This window comes from Neomonachus schauinslandi, chromosome 5, assembly GCF_002201575.2.
Source record: "Neomonachus schauinslandi chromosome 5, ASM220157v2, whole genome shotgun sequence".
Lineage (NCBI taxonomy): Eukaryota > Metazoa > Chordata > Mammalia > Carnivora > Phocidae > Neomonachus > Neomonachus schauinslandi.
In genome coordinates, this window is record NC_058407.1 from 12,634,335 (window position 1) to 12,646,666 (window position 12,332).

The 12,332-nt window shown below is 51.2% G+C and overlaps 1 protein-coding gene across 1 annotated transcript in view; it reads right to left on the reverse strand.

Annotated features, from left to right (window-relative positions):
* The window catches only part of TOM1 (target of myb1 membrane trafficking protein), a 37,580-nt gene extending 26,977 nt beyond the window's left edge, over positions 1-10,603 (reverse strand). Inside the window, exon 1 of the mRNA XM_021687389.1 lies at positions 10,462-10,603. Within this exon, the coding sequence (XP_021543064.1) occupies positions 10,462-10,513 (52 nt within the window). The 5' untranslated portion in view covers positions 10,514-10,603. The remainder of the gene's footprint in view (positions 1-10,461) is intronic.
* Between the last annotated feature and the right edge of the window lie 1,729 nt (positions 10,604-12,332).

Below are 12,332 nucleotides of genomic sequence, written 5' to 3' on the forward strand. Positions count from 1 at the left end.
GGGGGGGGGGGGGGGGGGGGGGGGGGGGGGGGGGGGGGGGGGGTAGAGAAGGAGGTTCTTGGGAGAGGAATGGCATTTGCTGAATGAATGAATCAATGATGAGTCATGGAGGATGCCGGGAAGAGGAGGAGAGAAGAGGGGCTTGCAGGTCAGTCTCAGGCACTGGGGAGAAGTGACCTGAGGGAGGGAGAAAATCCCAGGGGGAGTGAGGCAGCCGGAGGAGAAAGGTGAGGCTGCTGAGGTAGAGGGAAATATGCCAGCAGCCCAGGATGGCCCATCCTCAAAGCTGGCATGGACCCGTGCCAAGACCCACAGCGGCAGACACTGTGCAGTCTACCCAGCAGCCATCCTCCCTGCCCCGCCCAGAGCGCCAATACCGTTCCCCTTCGCAGCACCTGCTCCAGAAGTGGGCAAGAGACCCTGTTCTGGTTCCTGGGGGGAAGAGGGCTGTCTGCTGGGCAGTGGTGGGGAGAGGCATCCCTTCTGGAACACAGAGGCACTCAGGGAGGAGGAAGCCTTTTCTCCCCCTTCTCCTTTTTCCCCTCTCTTCTCGGAGGCCAGCCAGGGTGGTGCCTGCAGCTTGAGCCCAGGAGGTGACAAGCTCAGGACAAACACCTTGGTATTTGTTTATTTTTTTTAAAGATTTTATTTATTTATTTGACAGAGAGAAAGACAGCGAGAGAGGGAACACAAGCAGGGGGAGAGGGAGAAGGAGAAGCAGGCTTCCCGCTGAGCAGGGAGCCGGATGCGGGGCTCGATCCCAGGACCCTGGGATCATGACCTGAGCTGAAGGCAGATGCTTAACGACTGAGGCACCCAGGTGCCCCACCCTGGGTGTTTAAAGACACTATTGAACAAACCAACCCTGCAACTTCAGACCAGACTCAGCTGTGGGACCTGAGCTACGCTGGGCTGCACCGGGGCTTGGCAGGCAGGACTTGGGGTGGAGACCCAACTCAGGCCTTCTGTCCACACCCCGGGTCCTGCTCCTTCAGGGCTCTGTGCTGTGAGCTTGTCCCCCTTCCAGGAATGTGCTCCTGCCTGCCTCCCCACCTTAAATCATGCTCCTAAGCCCAGCTCAAGGTCAGGTCACCATGCGGAGCCTGCCCTGACCCCCTAGAGGGCCTGCTCCTTCCCTCCTGGGGCCAACAGCATTTTGCACAGGCCCCAACTGTTAAGTTCTGCTTGGCGGGGCTGTTAAAATAACTACAGAATTGATTTCTTTGTTTCTGTCTCTCCCATTAGGCTGTGAGCTCAAGGGTGGAGATTATTATGGCTCAGGAATTCGGTACATCAGACGGGACCTGGCCCCTGATAAACCTGTGGTACGTGTTTGCTGAATAACTGAATGAAGGATGAGGTCATACACACCAGGATAATAAACCTTTTTAACATTTTAATTTAAATGAAATACTCCTACCCTTCGGCCTCCATTGATCCCTTAGTAGATATTGTGTAGAATCTTTTTTTTTTTTTTAAAGATTTTATTTATTTATTTGAGACAGAGAGAATGAGAGACAGAGAGCATGAGAGGGAGGAGGGTCAGAGGGAGAAGCAGACTCCCCGCCGAGCAGGGAGCCCGATGTGGGACTCGATCCCGGGACTCCAGGATCATGACCTGAGCCGAAGGCAGTCGCTTAACCAACTGAGCCACCCAGGTGCCCCGATATTGTGTAGAATCTTAATCTTTCTCCCAACTGGCAGTCCTCTGAGTATTTTTTTTAAAGATTTACTTATTTGTTTTAGAGAGAGAGTGAGCGCGCATGTGCTTGAGCAGGGGCGGGGCAGAGGGAAGGAGAGGGAGAATCTCCAGCAAACTCTGCGAGGAGCCCAACATGGGGCTCGATCTCATGACCCCAAGATCATGACCTGAGCCAAAATCAAGAGCCAGTGGCTTAACTGACTGAGCCACCGAGGCGCCCCTCCTTTGAATATTTTTAAAAAGTGCCATGTCGGGCGCCTGGGTGGCTCAGTTGGTTAAGCGACTGCCTTCAGCTCAGGTCATGATCCTGGAGTCCCGGGATCGAGTCCCGCATCGGGTTCCCTGCTCGGCAGGGAGTCTGCTTCTCCCTCTGACCCTCCTCCCTCTCATGCTCTCTGTCTCTCATTCTCTCTCTCTCAAATAAATAAATAAATAAAATCTTAAAAAAAAAAAAAGTGCCATGTCCTCCCTTAATCTGTCCTCTACACTAATGTCCTCAGTCCCTGCAACCATGCCACCCTAGACGTGATCTCTAGAGCCTTGCCATTCTGACTGATCCACTGGGGTGCAGGCCAGCTCAGCAGTCCTTCTGGAAATGCAGCATGGGAACTCACCCACCTGCCCACACTGGATACTGTATTTGTATTAACGCACTCTGTGACTATGTGAGATATTTATTAATTCTACCTTGTGGAGCTGACTCCTACAGAATTTGTCCTTGTGAAAGGCACTCATTCTCCACTGGCCACAGCACTTAGCTTTTCTAGTCTCCCCTGCAGCTAGAAGTGGCCAGGTGACGCAGGTCTGGCCAGCTCCTGAGGAAGGTTCTGCTCCCCTGATAAGAGGGGCAGGGTAGCTGGCCCCTTCACCTGTGCCTCCTGCCACACAGGGACAAGTGACAAGCATGAGGATGAAAGCAATATGCTAATGATGGGGGTGGGGGGAGAACTACAGAAAGAGCCATTACAAACAAAATCATTCCAGATGGACGCAGACATTTTCACTCAAAAGGAAACCCAGCACCCTCCTTCCAATTCTAAGGGGAAGCAATGAGGCGAAAAAGTTAGAAGAGTGGGATTTGGACAAAGACAAATCCCACTTTAAGTCCCGATTCACTGGCGTGGGACCCTGAATGAATTCCCCTTTCTTAAAAAAAAAAAAAAAAAAAATATATATATATATATATATATTTATTCACTTATTTACTTATTTGAGTAAACTCTACACCTAACGTGGGGCTTGAACTCATGACCCCAAGATCAAGCATCGCGTGCACTACCGACTGAGCCAGCCAGGAGCCCCCATCCTGAATGAATTCCTTAAACTCTCTGTACCTCAGTTTGTCCCCTGCAGAATGGGGATAAAGAAAACATTCACCTTCCAGGATTGTGTGAGGAGGAAATGGGAGAATGCATTTCAAGTGCTTTGCATCCTAGCACACAGTGATCATGAAAACAAACGTTATCGACTACAAAAATGTCAATAAAAAAATGTTTGAAAATTTCAAGTGCTCCACAAAATGGATTTTTATTTTTATTTTTTTTAAGTAGGCTCCACATCCAGCATGGAGCCCATCATGGGGCTTGAACTCATGACCCTGAGAGCAAGACTGGAGTGGAGATCAAGAGGATGCTTATCCAACTGAGCCACCCAGGCGCCCCATACAAATTAGATTTTTAAATTACATACATGCAGAAGGCATTTTTTCTCGGCCAGCAAACTGTCTTGAGGCCTACACTCCAAATGAACAAGTCTCTCCAGACCCAGCATGGAAAGTTCTACCAGTTTCCTAAGTTGCTGAGCCGTCCTTCCTCAAAACCCTGGCTCCCTCTCTCCTGCCACCTAACCACAGGCCACAAGAGGAACTCTAAAATACCTTGAGAGGGCATTACTTCTGCAACCCACACTTTTAAAGTTGATGTAGCTAACTACAGTAGCTAACTGAAGAACAGTTTCGGTTACGAGGAGGAGGGTTTGGTAAAACTGTCCAGGTAAGAGGAGCCAAGGCCGTGAAAGCAGAGGCTTGACGTGGCTGGCCAAAGTGCCTGTGACATTGTTTTTCCCTCCTCCAACTTGTGAGTGTAAAAGACGTTACTGACGACACCCTCTCCCCTCCCTCAGTCCTTCTTTCTCTCATCTCTCTTTACCTACTGAGACAAATTAATTTTATTGGGTTGGCTCCTGTGAGTGCGGAGGCTTGGTACGTTCAAAGTCTGCAGGGCAGGCCAGCAGGCTGGACACCCAGGGAATAGAGGCAGCTCGAGTCCAAAGGCTGTCTGCTGGTGGAATTCCCTCACCTGGGGAAGGCGCCTTTCTTCTATCAAAACCGTCACTTAATTAGACAAAGCGCACCCACACTATGGAGAATCATCTGCTTTACTCAAAGTCTACTATCTCATTTGAAAAATACCTTCACAGAAACATCTAGAATAATGTTTGACCAAATAGCTGTGGATATCATGGCCCGGCCAAGTTGACACATAAAGTTAACCACCCCAGGTTTATACTGCCTCAATGCCAACAAGTTCCCACTGAACAGGGGACACCTCTGTTTGTTCTGAGATTCTGCACGTCTCAGCCTCACGCAGTCTGGAGGGCTCTGTTCTCTTCTCCTCTCGCCCTTGTCCCTGGCTCTTCCCTTCCCTCCTCCACCTTCCCCGTTTGCGGAGGCAGGGGTCTCTCTGGTGCTGACACCAGATCTTCTGATGCAGGATCCAAGCTCTGACCCTATTCACACTGCTGTCATCGGAGTGACCAGAAGGTGCTACGCAGGATCACATCAGGTGGGCTCACGGGCCAACTTGGACATTGTTAGAGTTGTGCATTTACTTGAACGTGGAAGAGAAAAACACAAATTCCTTCATGATTTCATGGATATAATTACACAGGATGAGGTCATATTAACAATGGTGAGCCAATAAAAGGAAAACCCTATGAAAATAAAATGAAAGGTGGCACAGGGCAGATATAAACCACAAAGGTGGTGCATGAGGGACAAAAGTCTGCAGAGTGCTAGCCTAGAGAGAGACCTCCTTGGTAAGAAGGTAAAGAGTTAACTTGTCCTGAATCCCTGTTTCTCACGGGGGCGGGGGGGGGGGGAATGGTCCCAAGCTAATTAGAAGACACTGAAGGTTTTGTTTTTCGTTTTTTTCTAAAACCAGAAGAGCGGAAATCCGGCACTTTATTCTTATTTCTTTGAGCTCAGCGAGGGAACAAAACCTATTCACCAGTTCTATCCGCAGGGTCAGGCAAAGTCTTTAATTCCCAAGGAAGAATGGGATCCACCCCACAGCCTGAAACCTGACCTGTCTATGAATGTGGCTGCCACCAGCCAGTGACTGCTCATCACCCAGGGAGAGCAAGACCAACACCAGAGCCACAGTCCTGGGTTGATACCTTGGCTCTGTCATAATTTAGACTATGCCCCAGCAACGAGGATAACACCAGTAAAGAAATCGCAGCGGCTGACAGCTACGGACACTTACTGCCTGGCAGGCCCTGGGCTGCATGCTGCCCAACACAGGAAAATGGCAACCCCAAGTGATAACGTGTAAAAAATTCTTATTTTACAGATGTGAAACTGAAGAACAGGGAGGTTATGTAACTCGCCCCAGGTAACAAAGCCGGTGGAGGCTGAACCAGGACTCAGACCATCTGGTGTGGCTCAAGAGCTCATCCTGGATGCCTTACTATGTAGCCCCAGTTGACCCAAAGCCCTTTCTAGACATCATTCCCTGTTGTCCTCAAAACAGAGACTTGGGCTCTCAGCTGGTTCTAGCACTTAGAGAGCAGGGACCCAGAGCTTTAAGACATGAGCCCTCTACCCCCCACGCCCCGAAGGGCACACTCTGGGAAGTAGGAGGGATTTAGACTTGGGAGGCCCAGTGCTGGAGCATCCTCAGGCATCTGTGACGTGGGGTTCTCTGGGATCCCACTCTGAGGATCACTGCCTTCCATCATTCTGCATCTGGCCAGCTGGTCTGATCCAGGGCGGCGAACTATGAACGCACGTGCCAGTTAAGTCTGCTTTTGTATGGCCCAAAGGCTAAGAATGGTTTTCACATTTTTAAATGGCTGAAAACAAATCCAAATAATATTATTTCATGACATATGAAAATGATATGAAATTCACATTTTAGTGCCCACAAACAGTCGGACTGGAACACAGTCTTGCCCATTCACCTACACACGGTCTATGCTGCTTTTCCGGTAGAGCGGCAGAGCTGAGCAATCACAACAGACTCCACAGGCCCACAGAGCCGTAAACATTTACTTTCTGGCCCCTTCCAGAAAGTTTGCAAATCCTGGTCTAGTCCTTCTTGGCAGCCACTGTGGGAATCCTCCTTACAGCCTCCCTCCCTCCAGCCTCTACCTTCGTCCCTCCAGCGGTGGAGAGCAAGCAACCCTGATGCAAAGGGCTGGGGCTGTGTGTGCTGACCCTGAGCTCCCCTCTGGTGACGTCGCTCTCTGCCCTCCAAGTCCGTGGAGTCGCTCTACCACTCCTCTTGAGGCCATTAGTTCCTTTCTTCTCTCTAGGGCCCACCCTTCCCCGTCCTCCTCCGTCCCCTCGGCTGTTCCTCCTCAGTGCTCTGGAAGGAAAGGGAGAACGGCAGCACATTGCAGGCAGGCTACGGGCAACGGCGAGGGGGATGTGCCATAGGTAGGAGCAGAACTGGAGCTGGGCCCAGGTCTCCTGCCCCCCAGCTTGCCGTTCCCTCGACAACATCGCTTGGGCGGCCAGTTTCCAGTTCATCACTCCCAAAATGGCCCTCCAGAAGGCCCGCGGTGTTCCCTCTACTAATACCTGGGGTCTCCCCTCTACAATTCCTTCCTGTGGCTCCCCTGGCTTGGCCTTTGTGGATCCCCAAAGGCAGCTCTGCCTGACTTCTTCCCCTCTCCCGTCCATCCCAGGGCTCGGCCTTAGGTGCAGAGCTCTCCCGTCATCCAGCATCCAGCAGCCACCACCTCCAGCCCAAGCCCCGGGAGCTGGTCCTCGGGGACTGCCCATGTTGACAGCATCTGTCGCGTGCGGTGTGCTTTCTGAGTCAGTCGGGTCTCTGACTCAAAGCGCCAGGGCTGAGCTGGCAGTCAGAAACGGGCCATGTGCTTCTTGGGTTGCCTTCTGATGTCTGTCTATAAAACAACCCTTAGGATCTGTCCTCAGAGGATACTGGAAAGGGTTTTGAAATCCTTGCAAGGAGAGAGCTGTGTCAATACCACCTCGTACTAATGATCTGGCATCCTTTCAGCCACAGGCTGCTGCACTTGGGAAGCTCTCCTACTGAATGATAAGGCTGAGTGACCTGGCAGTGGCATGGACTCACGTGCACGTGATCATCAGCAAAGCTAATCTGTGGGTAGAGCAGAGACTGTGGAACTTGGAGGGCTGGACTAATGTGAATTCCAAATAGGCACCGATCAGCCAGATACAGTGTGGTGAGGGGTAGGAGAGGACAGGGGCTCTGAGCCAGAGAAACCTGGGTCTGGATCCCGACCCCAAGTAACTGTGAAATGATATGTTCCCTCACACTTACTTTTGGTGAAATGGAAAAAACAGCAAAACCTTGCAGCGTCACCGTGAATATTAATAACCACACATGGTCCGTGGCCCATGGTATTTGCTCCCAGGATGTTACCTTCTTTTTCTCCTTTCTTCCCTCCTATTATGGGCCCGGGACCATGCCAGGTGCCGAGGGTCCTGACCAGTGGGGGCCAGTCCCTGTTCTCAGGAAGTCTAGTCTAGCTGGGGAGACACACATGCACAAGTACTAACAGAACGGGACAGTGCTCTGTTAGCGTGCGATGGTGGAAATAATAAAAACAATGGTGAGGACAGCAAGAGCTAATGTTTCCTGCACACTCACAATGTGCCAGGCACTCCCGGGGAGGGTGGGGGGCGGCTTGCTTCATTCTCACCACCACCCGGAGAGGTGGTGGATGCTCTTGTAGCCACCGTTCCAGCCAGGAGGAAGTGGAGGCTCAGGGCCCAAAGGCAGAGAGTGAAGAAGCCTGAGGAGCGGGGGAGATGCAAGGGCACGAAAGCAATGGCTGGATCTGAAGGGGTCAGGAAAGGGGTCAGGGAAGGCCTCAGGGAGGAGGTGACAGTGCCTGAGCTTTGAAGGATGCACACTGGAGCAGGCACGCCGGGGAGAGGGAGCAGCAAACAGAAAGGTGCTTGGGTGTGTGGGAAGATGTGGGCTTTGTGAGTTGAGTGACACTCACCCCTGATGAACATCAATGGAACTCTCTGTGCTCAGGGAGACCAACTCTACAGGGCCCTACTTGCAACAAAGGGGATGGAGTCGGCAGCCTGGAGATTCTTTTACTCCTACAGCTTATAGAAATACTAGGTCATCAATAATCACAGCCAATCAGCAGTCCTTCCATCTCTTTGTCTAAAACATATGGACTACTGAAGGCAAGGCGCCTGGGTGGCTCAGTCAGTTAAGCGTCTGCCCTTTGGCTCAGGTCATGATCCCAGGGTCCTGGGATCGAGTCCTACGTCGGGCTGCCTGCTCAGCAGGAAGTCTGCTTCTCCCTCTGACCCTACCCCCTCTTGTGCTCTATCTCTCTCACTCTCTGAAACAAAATCTTAAAAAAAAGAGACTCACCTCCTTTAAAAAAAAAAAAAGAATACTGACGGCATTTACTCAAATGGCAGCTATTCTTCATTTAATTCTACTTTTAGAGCCCCTTCAGCTTTGGTTCAAATTTCATAATTTCATGGGTTCTGGGGAGTTCATCACAGCTTCACTACCAATTCACTGGGGGCTTGGGTGAGTCAGAGTCTTCTCCTGCGTAAAATGAAGGGGATGGGCTAGAATGGAGCTTTTCAACATGTGGTTTCCAATTCAGTGGCATTAGTCTCTCCTGGGAATTTGTTAGTAATGCATAGTCTAGGGCTCACTCCAGAACCTAGAGTCAGAAATTCTGGGGGTGGGGCCCAGCCATCTGTCTTTAACAAGTCTTCCAGGGAATTCTGAGGAGAACCCTGAGTTAGAAGACCCCTTCAGTAGTAAAACTTAGTTTGGGATCTAAGCTATTATAACTTAGTAGCATTTTCTCTGGGCAGAGTACTTCTTGTGACAGACAGGCAACCCTCAGGATAAGAAGAGAAGCTGTTTTCTTTGACAAACTAAGGCCCAGAGCTCAGGTGAGTTTTTCTAGAAAGGTTCAGAAAATGTGGCTGACTTTGAAGGTAAGAAATAAGAAGTCTCCAACTTGGCATGTGATGAAAGAGCAGTATCTGTTGTTGGAGAAATAAAGATGAGGGAAGAGCCGCTTTCTCTTTTCAGCTCCAATACAATGACTCATTGCGGGGTGTGGGTGGCCAGGAGCCGGGAGGGTGTTCCTCAGAGAGCAGCCTTCCCTCTCTGGTCCAGGAGCTTTCTGGCTGTAAATAAATCCTGGACTTCCCCCCCCACCCCCCTTTGGACAAATCTGATTACAAAACCTCAGAAGAGCCACAGACAGCCATGGTGCTGATTACATTGCAGAGCTGGGTTCACAGTTAAGTGAGGTTTGGCTTCCAAGACAGTAAGAAAGGAAAGAATGTCTAAAAGTTCCAATTTTTCCAGTCTGGACTGAATGCTAAAGGCCATCAAGAGGATGAAGGAAGAATTTCACAGTAATGGCCACAGTCTCCTAACTGGAGGAGGCACATCCAGACTGCCCCTAGGGAAGTGTTAGCTGTTTGGGCCAGGGCCTGTGGTTCTTCCCTCTGTTGGTGCACAACAAGGAGTACCTATGAAACCCTCCGCCCAGCTATTTCCAGGGATTCCCGACCCTCACTTGGTGGTATCTCAGTAACAGTGCGGATAAATATTACCACTTTCTTTTATATAGCAGGGCCATGTGCCAGGCACGGTTCTGAGTACTTTACAATTATTAGCGAGCTGAACCTTCACAACCACCCCACGGAAGCAGGGACCATTAATATACCCCTAATTACAGTGAGGAAACAGGGAGGAGGCAACGTCACAGAGCTAGTAAGTCTCCCATCAACAGGGGGCAGGAGAGCCAGGAGACCCGGGCTCTCAGTGAGTCTGTGCCTCCCGCCAGGGTGCTTGGCCCACCCGTCTACTGAGAAACGAGGGAGGCGGGATCAGGTGGTTCCTGAGATCACTTCCAGCTCGAGGAGTCTGCGACCGTGCGGTCGACCTGCTGCTGGTCTGGCAGGTTCGCCAGCGTCCGGCCGGGCCCCGGGAGTAGCAGGGTTGCCTGTCCCCGTCCCCACAAGTCGCCGGCCCAGACGCCAAGCCCCGGTCTCCTGGTCCTGAGAGAAGGGACTTATAGCCCTTCTCCGGTATCCGTGTCCCGAGAGCGCGGCGAGCCAGGAGGGAGTAGGCAAGAGCCCAGGCGCCAAGCCCCGGGCTGGGGAGGCGACGAAGGCGACAGGCCAGGGGCCCCAAAACGGTAAAACCACGCAGCCCCTTCCACCCCCAAAACTTTCTCCCTGGATTCACCGACCCCAGCAGCCACACATTGGCTGAGCCGCAACAGCCCGGACCCGCCCTCTCTCTTTAGCTATTGGCTGGCGTAGGCATCCATCACAAGTCGAGGCTTCCTAATGGACCATAGCTTTTGTCCATCAAGGTAGGCGGGAGGCTGGGCGGGGCCAGGTCGGGGAGAGACACGCCAGCCTCGTTCCCCTCCCAGCCTGCCTCCAGAGGGTGGCTTGGGATCATGGAGGGGCCCCGGGAGACTGAGGCCGGGTGCAGGGCCCTGCAGCGGGGCTAGGTGGGGCTCCGGGGACTCACCGATGCGCTGTCCCACCGGAGAGCTGAACGGATTTCCCAGGAGAAAGTCCATCGCCGCGGCTGCCCCAGCCACCAACCCCGGGAATCAGCTGACAGCAACCGCCAGCAACGCCGACCTGTCACGTGACGTGCCGGAAGGTCCGCGAGGAGGTGTCCGTGGAGGCGGGGCGTAGGGAGTCGAGCGCGGCCACAGGCCCCACCCCTGACGTGGAGGGTCGGGTGCCCGGAGTCGGAGGGCGATGACCTCACTGCCACTCACTCGGCGTCTGCGGACATCGCGCACAACGTAGGGCTGGGCGGATCTGGGGGCGTGGCCTCTCCAAGCCACGCCCCAGTGTTTTTTTTAAGGGCGCTGCTGTCAAACAAAGTCGTAGAGCGGGGAAATGACTTGGGTAAGGTTACACAGCAAGCTCAGATCAGTTCTCACTCTAGTGACCTCACTAGACTACGCCCCCATCGCTGGGGTTGACAGCATCTCTGGCCTGTTGTCTCCCTGCCCTGGTAGAGCTCTTCCTCTCTGATGTCCAGGCCTCCCGGTGGCAAGATGCACGCTGCTTGCAGCCGCAATTCGCTTATCTCAAATCGGAAGCCAGCACCAGGGGATTGCCATCCCTTGACAGAACCAACTCAGTGACCTGCAGCGAGGAATGGGCTAGAGCCCGGAGTGGCAGAAAGCACCCAGATGTAGTCGTAAGTGGGGCCTGGGACTCATCTCTACCATTTACTGTGTGATTCAGACAGCGAGCTTCCATTTTTTCCGGATGCTGGAATTCGATCAAGGACTGTACACCTTTCTTTTTTTTTTTTTAGGTCACAGGCTCCTTTGAGAACTTGAAGAAAACCACCAACCTTTCTGAAGAAAAAAGGGCAGAGATACAATTTAACTTCAGGGACTTTCTGGGGTCCCCGAAGTACAGCAGTAGACCCCAAGTTAAAAATTTTAAGACTCTCAAAGGCCTTTCCTAGTTCTAGGATTCTAATATCTTCTTCAACCTTCCTATGTACAGGTTTTAGATATTTCACCCACACATTAGATCAGATCTGACCTATTATGTTTTTTTTTTTTTGATCATATGTAGTCCAAAAGATACAATAACCACTGCTTTGGTAGTCTGGGCTACTGCAGGGTGCTTTCATATTTAATTGATCACAGTTAATTGTGATTTTAATTAGAAAGGCTAGTAAATTGTACAAAGTTAGGATGAAGGAGAACCTAAATTAAAAATCACTTCCTTATGTTACCTTGTTTGAGCAGCCACAGGGACTGATAACTTTACTGTACAGTATAAGAACTTTATGGAAGTCTTGTACTCCTGTGCTTTGAGGTATTTTAATAATGCTCATGAGACCTATTCATAAATACCCTTCTCCCCACTAGTCTAGCTACTCTGGGAGGGCTGGGATACTGTCTACTTTGCTCACCACTGTTATCTAGCATGGTGACTAATATATGAAAATTTATTTATTTTCAAAGATTTTATTTGAGAGACAGAACACGAGTGGGGGGGGGAGGGGTAGAGGGAGAGGGACAAGCAGATCCCCCGCTGAGCAGGGCTAGATCCTGGATCCTAGGACCCTGAGATCATGACCTGAGCCGAAGTCAGATGCTTAACTGACTGAGCCACCCAGGTGCCCCTGAAATTTAAATCAATCTACCAAATAATGGTATTTGGACTATAAAGGGGGGGATGTACATTTAAGATGACTTCCATGTCAGGTACCCACCATGCTTTTCTTCATTAAGCATATTGCTAGGTTGTATGGAGGATATTTTAGCATAAACTTCTTTTGGATTCTTCCATTAGCAACCTTTAACATGCTCATGTTGGTGGTGATTTACCTGAATGAGGTTCTTGCCTCCTTGCACCACT